This window comes from Brassica oleracea, chromosome C1 (assembly GCF_000695525.1).
Source record: "Brassica oleracea var. oleracea cultivar TO1000 chromosome C1, BOL, whole genome shotgun sequence".
NCBI classification, from domain to species: Eukaryota; Viridiplantae; Streptophyta; class Magnoliopsida; order Brassicales; family Brassicaceae; genus Brassica; species Brassica oleracea.
The window spans coordinates 950,822-960,330 of NC_027748.1; the positions used below are offsets into that span (position 1 = coordinate 950,822).

The 9,509-nt window shown below is 32.8% G+C and overlaps 1 protein-coding gene and 1 pseudogene across 1 annotated transcript; both read right to left on the reverse strand.

Moving 5' to 3' along the window:
- Nucleotides 1-793: 793 nt before the first annotated feature.
- Nucleotides 794-3,972, reverse strand: LOC106328210 (cytochrome P450 81F1). Its single transcript, XM_013766609.1, has 2 exons — nucleotides 2,643-3,972; nucleotides 794-1,654 (listed from the first exon to the last, which is right to left on the reverse strand). The coding sequence occupies exons 1-2, from the start codon at nucleotides 3,516-3,518 to the stop codon at nucleotides 1,031-1,033; spliced, it is 1,500 nt and encodes a 499-aa protein (XP_013622063.1). The 5' UTR covers nucleotides 3,519-3,972; the 3' UTR covers nucleotides 794-1,030.
- A 1,467-nt stretch (nucleotides 3,973-5,439) lies between these two features.
- LOC106328636 lies at nucleotides 5,440-7,003 on the reverse strand (annotated as a pseudogene).
- Between the last annotated feature and the right edge of the window lie 2,506 nt (nucleotides 7,004-9,509).

Sequence of the window (9,509 nt, forward strand, 5' to 3'; positions counted from 1 at the left end):
ACCAGATGCCAAAAAAAATGGTAGTTCTAGCCTTTCCTTTGTTCCAAAGAGTTTGCTAGATGGTTTCCCCACCAACTTTGTAGTCGTTTCTGCAACTTCATATTATCCTTCTTTTTCAAACCACATAGCAAATCCCAAGACTTCAGAAATGTGCCAGCATATTCTTTTTCTAGAAATAAATCACTTTTTCCGTCAAAAAAAATTCCATTGTAATCTTTAAGAAGGCGTGACGAGTGAATTGATGGACTCTTGCTTCTTTTGATACCAGTTTGTTAGGTTTAAGCTAGAGTTACTAACACTGAAGCCTCCTAAAAATTATTTTTTGATTATGAGATATGACACCGAAAGGGAACATGTTCGAGAATAAATGAGAAAACGATCAAACGAACTTGGATACTAAAGTAAACATTCTACATTTCGTTAAAAACATTCCCAAATACCCACTAGATTATTCATTGCGTAGAATTTAAATATTTCTTCCGTTCCATAAGATTTTAAAAAAATATTATTCTAAACAAAAGTTCACAAGCAACATTAGGTTAAATGTTTAATATATCTTATCCTAACATTTTACATGCATGGGCTCATCAGCCATGCGTAGAATTTTGATTAACTTAGCCTAAACTAAAGATGGCATGAACAAGTTGGCATAGAGATTCAGAGAGGGGTACCAACAATGCATTTTCACTGGGATCCACGATTTTTGTACATACTTCTTTACTACTATTTCGGATTCTTTTTTAAGGAAAAATGTAAAAGAAAGGCTCAACTCTGAATGTATCATCATAAAAGTTTTTTTTATTAAAATATATAAATAGCTAGCTCAGAAACATAGCATCCCAACACCAAAGAACAAAAAACAGAATAAGAATACAAATATAAGAGAACACAGAAGAGTTTTTAGTATCAAAACTCCTAATAAAAGAAGCATTTTGTGTGCACAGCACCTTAAACCAACAAAATTTTCAATGCATTAGAGAGCATTCTCCCTAACATGGCAAAACGTAGATTATTCCATTCGTTCGAGCCTTCATGCACATTCTAAATGGGCCTGAAGTTTATTCATAATGGGCCGAGAACGACACAAGGCACGTAAAGGCTCTTTCTTACGCATCGCCATCCCTGGAGTCTCCGTCATATCGATCTTTTCGCCGTTGACTTTTTCCCAGTCAAAGCACTGAATCAACGATCCTAACGCCAACGTCACGATCCTTTGCCCTAGTCCTGCTCCAGGACACGATCTCCTTCCATTACCAAACGGCATCAGTTTATGAACGTCTTCTCCTCCATCGTTAAACCTTTCTGGTTTAAACTTCTCCGGTTCGCTCCAGAGACTTGGATCTCTGTGTATAGCCCATGCGTTCACCATTACCATTGTGCCACGTGGCACGTCGTATCCTCCGACTTTGATATCTTCCATCGGTGATCTCGGCACCAAGAGCGGCGCGGCAGGGTATAGCCGGAATGTTTCCGACACTATGTTTTGAAGGTAAGGCAAGTTCGCAAGGTCTGGTTCGTCGATTAAACGATCTTGTCCGATTTTTTCGTCGATCTCATGTTTTGCTTTTTCCATTGACTTTGGATGATTTAATAAACACGCCATCGCCCACTCTAGTGTCACAGCGGAGGTGTCTGTTCCGGCGATCATCATGCCCTGTTTCGTACATAATTGACAAAATTTTACATAAATTTTCATTTTATAGAGTTAACTGGAGATTGAACCAGAATCAGATGAAATTTGAAACTATATCAAAAAGTAGGTTTTGAAAATATAAATCTAATATATGTGGTTGTAAGTCTTGTGACAGGACGCGTGCGCCATAACGATCGATTTAAACATGCATGCAGCCACATATGTATTGAGACAAAGAAGAATACTCTAGGCTCTTCTATTGAGTGTACAAGAGCACGTTTATCGGAAGTTTCCTAGAGCATGATTATTTGGAGGTTCTTAGGGGTGTCTCTTAACTTTTAATTAAAAAAACTAAGAACCGTCTCTTAAAACTCTTATTCAAGAGTCGGTTCTTAGTTTTTTTAGCTAAAAATTAAGAGACATGTTCTTATATTCCGCTAAGAACTCCACCTTAAGAATCTTCCAATAATCATACTCTTATGTTGGGGTTTTTAACGGAATATAAGAAACCGTCTCTTCTCTTATTTAAGAGCCGGTTCTTAGCATTTTTAGTTTATAACTTAAAAGACAGTTTCTTATATTCCACTAAGAACTCCACCCTAAAAACCTCAATTAATCATGTTCTACTAAGACATACCAGCATAAGGCCTTTGATAGTGGTCGTGAAAGAACATGCGAGACATAACGACTTAAACAATCAAGTACAACCAGACAGAATAATACTCTAGCTCTTGTACCGAGTGTATTGCATCTCCCAACGGAATTTATAACATTAAAACTAAAATTATATGAAAAATTAGAAGAAAGAGGGTTAAAATATCATTTGTAGTACTGTTAGATACCCCACAAAATTTTGTTTTATGTGTTTAAGTGGTTTTGGTTTTCTAAAAGCATTAAAATCAGATCAAATATTTGAATTATAAAAATACTAGTAGTAATATTTATTAGCTTAAATACACAAGTTGAGAAACTTAGGGATGTGGATGCATTAACATCTGTTACTACTTACCAGCATAAGGCCTTTGATAGTGACGTCAGTGTAATACTCTGGCTCTTGTTGCTGCAGCGAGAGCAAATGGTTAACCATAGTGTTACCGTCTCTGTCTCTTCTACACTCATCGAGCAAACGCTGCAAGATCTCATCCATGGCTTCTCCAACAGCTTTCACTTTCTTCTCGAAACTCCCTCCGAATATCTTGAGGAAAGGCAAGTAATCTCCGGGATGCCTCGCGCCGCTACAATCGTTAACGTCAGCGACGAGTTTCTTGAAAAGATTCGCTTCTTCCTCGTTATGGACTTCATCTCCATAATATCTCTTCCCCGTGACCATCCTCACGATGTTGTTGAACGTTAGGTCGGACAAGAGCGGCTCCAGCTCGATCTCTTTGTTGACCACCTCACGTGAGAGGCGCGTGAGCATGCGGTGGATCTCGTCTTTACGGATGTGGAGGAAGTTGGTGAGACGGTTCGAGGAGAGGATTTCGAGGGAGCAGATGCGGCGGAGGTTGCGCCAGTGGTCGCCGTAAGGAGAGGTTCCGACGGTTGTGTAGTTGTATGCGACGTACTTTGCGGTTAGGAAACAAGGGCGGTTTGATAGAAGGACGTCGTTTTGGCCCGTGAAACATTCTGTTGCGAGTGAGGAGGAGGAGATCACGACGGTGCGGCGCGAGCCGAACCTCAGGGAGAATATTGGGCCGTGGGTTTTCGAGAGGCGTTGGAAGAGACGGTGGACCGGGGGTTTGAGGAGGCGGTGGTGGCCGAGGATGGGGAGAGAGTAAGGCGGAGAAGGCGGGAGGTTGAAACGCTGCTTTTTGGAGGTGAATATGAATTTGTAAGCTAAGAGAAAGAGAGCTAATGGGAGAACAATCACATAGTAAAACATCATCTTCTTGTTTTCTCCTCTGAGGAGATTGTTAGTGATTGCGTCGTGGAAATTATGAGATTGATACTTCCACGTTATATGGTATTTATAGAAAAGTTTTTTTTTCTTTTTTGTAACTATAGAAAAGTATTTATGACAGATTGGATCTTGAACTTGATCATGTACTTTTTCTTTAATGTTCTACGGTGTTTTGTTTATTGTGATGAGGATATCACATAGGATTGTTTGTTTGTTTTTTACTCGAAACACGTCCTAGGCGTAAAGTATTAGAACAGATAGACAATTGTTTAGTAGTCAGGTGAACATTTTGTTTTTGCTCTCTTTTTGTCTTTTGGTAAGTTAAGAAGGACGTACAGGTGTAGCATAAGAATAAAAACAGTTGAATTGATATGTCCCAAAAAAATGTATATTGAAAAAGATTTCTGGCTGCGACCGGATTACTCATTTTTGGAACGGAATGATTTGGAATGATCAATTTTATTGATTCTGTAACAAAATTTACCAGTTAACATGAATTGTTAACATGAAATGTTTATTCAATCAATTCAACAAAAAAAACACGAGTTAACATGAATTGTTAACATGAAATGTTTATTCAATCAATTCAACAAAAAAAAAAAATCTAAACAAAATACAAAACAAAACATTTCAAAACAATTTTGATATGAAATAAATGAAACGAATATATTCCATTTTTAACAACATTCCATTCTCTTATTCCATTCTTCTGATCTATTTCATTTATTTATTTTTAATCAGTAAAACACGAGTAAAGACGTGCACTTGGAGTCGAAGAAGAATTGGTAAGCTACGAGAATTTGGAGGTGAAGAAGAATTAACTAATTATATACTCTTTCTACTTCACAGCAAATAATGTGTCGACAAAAAGCTGCATACAGATTAAATCACAAAATATTATTTATTTAATAAGTTAAAACAATTCACCTAATAATCAAAAAACACTTCAAAATTATAATGGTATAAGGAATTTAGTCCTACATTAAAAATATAAAAACCACTTCAGTTGAAACATTTAGGTTCATGAATCACTTTTTGTGAAATATAAAGTACATTAGATATATTTGATTGGTATGTCTATGTCACTTGAACAGTATATAATGAAAATAAAAAATATATAAAATGAAAAGAATCGAACATCAAAAAAAAAATTATAATAGATAGATAGTTTATTTTTCTAGTCGTACTTTTATCATGCGCATAATATATTGTTGCATCTAAAAGTATCTTAAATCTCTGTGCACCAGTAAAAGCTCAACATTCGTTGGAAAATTTATTTTTTCTAAATAAATATGTATTCTTATAGAGAAAAGGAAATCAGGTTTTTGAGGCTGCTATAAATACGAGTCTAAAAATTTATAAGATTATTCAATTCACATAATAATAAGAAATCCTAAACGGGTATTTGCTTCAATTTATTTTGATCTTTTTTTTTGCTTTCTTCAAAGTTGATTCGCGTTTGTTCACAATATATATATAGCAGACTAAATCTTCAATATAATATGAAAACTTGGTGAATTTTCTTAATGATAACATAAGAAGTAGCATAATCTTCATTTATTTTTCCTTTCCATGCTGTTTTATTTATTGAAAGAGGATACTACTCTTAAAGAATACTTTTAAAAACTAGAATAAAATATCTAAGACTCATAAAAATAAAACCTTAAAGTTAAAATTATTGATTTCTCTCTTTTTGTATTGCTTTAGTGTTAGCTAAGAAGGATAGGTATATGTGTGAGAACAAGGAAAAAAAAAAAGAAAACCGTTGGGTTCGGTATGTTAAGAAGCCCCAAAAGTTGGGTACAATAAATAAACACATTTTTTCTCAAAAATAAAAATAAAAATAAACACAATTTTTGGAAATGCAATGTTGAGTGAATACTTTGATATCTCATGATAGGGAGCTCTATTCGTGTACATGTGTGTATATACAAACATCTACAGGAAACAAAAGTCACAAAAAAGACATTCGAGTATACAGAACACATCCTCTGCAATATCTTTCCCCATTGAATCTCCTCCCGAGAGAAGCTCCACATACAAAGGAATAGAACCAGCTTCAGTAACAAGCCTAATGTACTCTGTCTGAGCCGCTATGATCTCCAAGGCATTACCAGCTAAAATCTTTCCCTTCTCATCTCCATCACGAAACAAATCCATAAGAGCTGGAACCACTCTTGCTTCAACCAGCAGCCCCCTACACTGTCTGGTAACACCAATCAATCCAATAGCGTGACAAGCTCTCTTCTCCTCCTCTCTCCGGATTTCCCTTTTACGACAGGCCGTTGGACTCAATAACCATCCCATCAGGTCCTCATATAGACTTACACAATCTATAATTCTGATCATATGAGGCTTGGTAAAAGAAGGCTTCTCTTTACCCATATACTTCTTCTTTAAACTCCTAAGCTTATCCATGAACTGGTACTAACCTCAATGCTGATGGATTTCTTGATGTAATGGTAGTAAGCATTGGTGTCGTCGTAAGGAGAGTTCCCCGTATCCTTCTTGAAATCGATCATACCTTGTAAGACAGCGATCTCGTCGTTGTCGTAAGGAGAGTTCCCTGTATCCCTCTTCTCATCGTCCTTCTTCGCTCGCTTTGAGTTCGTCTCCTTTGAAGTCCCTTCGCTCGGCGCTGCGGAGACTTCTCCTTATTGGACTTTGCGGCGAGGATTGATTTTTCGGTATCAGATTCAGAATCGGAATGATCCAGAACCTGAATCGGAGACTGAGGTGGTTTTACCAGGCGATTGTAACGATGGAGGAGGAAGGAGGGTTGGGCTGGTCGTCTTCTTCTTCCTCTGATGAAAAATCATTAACTTCTTCTCTAGCGGAAGAGCAACAGCTAGGAGCGACGACGACCAGATTTCTGAGAAAGAAAAAAAAAGCATCGACAAAGAGAAAGACGACCAATACCAAGGAAGCACGTACGGGGTTTTTACCAATTCCAAAAACCCTATGTTAGACAGCGGTTCTCTTGTTTTATCTCTTTTTTGATTTTTTTTTTGTTTTTTTTCTAGAACCTATGTTAAAAGCGTCCGATGGAGGTGCTCTTAGCAGCACCTTTAGCTATTTAGTCAGTCGTAAGTCGTCAGTATTCAGTGTCACTAACTGTAATAAATATCCAAAAAACTTTTATGAATAGGGTCCAACCCACCTCCCTTGTGACAAAAATAATGTAGTTAGCGTTGTTTTGCTGCTTTGTCATCAAAGAAAATTTTGATTCTTTTTGTGGGTTCTTGTTTATTCATGTATGCTCCACGAAGCATTTGTGCTCGTTTGATTTTTATTCAAATTCGTTAAAGATAATTTTAATATTATTCTTTCAAGCATATGCATTGATTCGCATAGAAAAAATGTGAACTGAATTGTTTCATATGGGAATCGGCTATCCATTTTATATATTAAAAAAAGAATTGCAATTTTATATTTCAAAAAAAGAATTACATTTTTTACCTATAACACATGTCATTACTAGAATAATTCTTAGAATCACTAGAAAATTAAATTGATATATCTAAACATATACTGTAGTTTTTATTAATTAATCATAATTTAATTATTAATGTATAAAATGACATTTTCATTTTTTTTCCTTAAATAAAAGCTACGAAATTACCTAATATGTTCAAAATATATATTGTTAAAAGTCTCACATTTAAAAAATTGTAATCAATAGTTTAAATTCATGTTATAACAAGATACAAATGATCATAAAACTATATGAATAGAAATTCTCATTTAATAGATATTCATATTAAAAAAAAATAATAAAATATATATATATATATATATATATAAACATTGTTTAAATTAAATTATATACCATATAAAAATAAATATTTTAGTTCTTAAAGTTTCATTGAACAAGTATTGAGAACTTAATATTTTGTTTCTGCAATTTGCATTGAATTTTTAAATACAATTATAATTTTTTTAAAGTCCACATTAAAATTTTTGTTTTCAGCAATATACAATTTTTTTTATAAAAATACAAATGATCATAAAATCATAGTCTTATTTAATATATAACCATATTAAAAGTATACTATATATGTATATTAATATGATTTAAATTTAACTATATACCATAGAAAATAAGTAAATCTGTTTGTTTTGATTTATTTATCATAAAAAGAATGTTTACTTTGATTAATGTGTATGTGCCCATTTAATTATATATAATAGTTACTTATCTATCAATTATTTAATATATATTTATTATTTATTATTTTATCTATTTTATAATATGTAAAAATGCAAAATAAATAACAGTATACGTAAAAAAAAATTGTATATCAAATGTTCATTCCACGAAAGGTACGGCTTTTAACCTAGTTTATATATATTTCAAGAGCTAAGTAATGTCCAGAAAATAGTAGTTTGGTTTATGTATATAACAAAAGGGTTTTGTTTGCGTAAAATCAAACAAACCAAATATTTTAAACAATGTGTACGTTTAACGGCTCTATACATATATGTTAACTTTGAAGATTTAAAATTTTAGATACAGTTTTGACGTGTATAATACCAAATGACTAGGATAACACTTGCGCTTTGCGCAGGGTGAGTTTATTTGTAAATATTATCGATAATTTTTTAATATATTTGATCATTTTATTTATATATATACAATATTTTTTGTTGTTATTATATAATTTATTTCCGATAAACTGGATCAATTTTTATTAAAAAGTGTGGAACTAAACTATAATTAATATATCATGGGTTGATCGAATTGGACATTAAACAAATTATGACACAAAAACCTTATTTTTTTCCACCGAACACATTCTTGAAAAAAGTGAACAATATTGTTTCTGCAGTTGAATTATTTTGACTTTTATATTCCATATGGTTTTGAAAGGTTTCAGATCAACCATCGAATTGATACATGTCATTTTAATGCTTTTAGTCGTATGCTTAAGGAAAACTTACATTTTTGTAATTTAAAATCATTTAAAAAAATTCAAAAGATAACATATAAGAAAAAAATCTAACATATAAGAAAAATATAACATATAAGGTTTCTTCATTTTTTGTAATTTAAAGTCGTTTTAAAAAATTGAAAATATAACATATAAGGTTATGTGGAAGCCCCTTAGTCCAGTAGTTTACCAAGGGTTCATTAATGCTTCTACACTAGGAGGTCTGGGGTTCAAACCCTAGAAAACGCAAATTATGCAAATTATGGAGAAAAATGGTTACAAGAGGTCTTTAGCATGGTACAGGGTGTATCATCAAACATAGATCTCATAGGGCGGCTCGGGGTGATGCAGTCAGACGTGCATTCTCATATGATGGTAGAATTGTCGGCTGTAGAATCGACTATGCAATATGTCTCATCGTTGTAATAACATAATTAATCAGACGTTAAGAAAAACATGTAAGGTTTCTTTATTTTTGTAATTTAAAGTCATTTTAAAAATTTCAAAATATAACATATAAGAAAAAATCTAATTTTTTTATTATATGGTTAATATGATTGTTTAATTTTTTTATACTAAAAAAAATAAACAAAAATGAAAAAAGATGCAAAACTTGTTATCAAATTATGGAGAAAAATGGTTACAAGAGGTTCAGCATGGTGCAGAGTGTATCATCGAACATGGATCTCATAGAACGGCTGGGGGTGATGCAGTCAGACGTGCATTCTCATATGATGGTAGAATTGTCGGCTGTAGAATCGACTATGTAATATTTCTCATCGTTGTAATAACATAATTAATCAGACGTTAAAAAAAACATATAAGATTTCCTTATTTTTGTAATTTAAAGTCATTTTAAAAATTTCAAAATATAACAAATAAAAAAAAAATTTAATTTTTTTATTATATGGTTAATGTGATTGTTTAATTTTTTATATTAAAAAAAATAAACAAAAATGAAGAAAAATACAAAAATTGTTATCAAATCTTTTTTATTCATAGTCATTAATTGTCATATATACGTTAATCATATTAGGTAATTATG

Excerpts from the sequence above, each read along its gene's own strand:
- LOC106328210 (XM_013766609.1), bottom strand. The coding sequence starts at position 3,518 with ATGATGTTTTACTATGTGATTGTTCTCCCATTAGCTCTCTTTCTCTTA. Across the intron at positions 1,655-2,642 it reads CTATCAAAGGCCTTATGCTG|GGCATGATGATCGCCGGAAC; the intron begins GTAAGTAGTAAC and ends TGTACGAAACAG.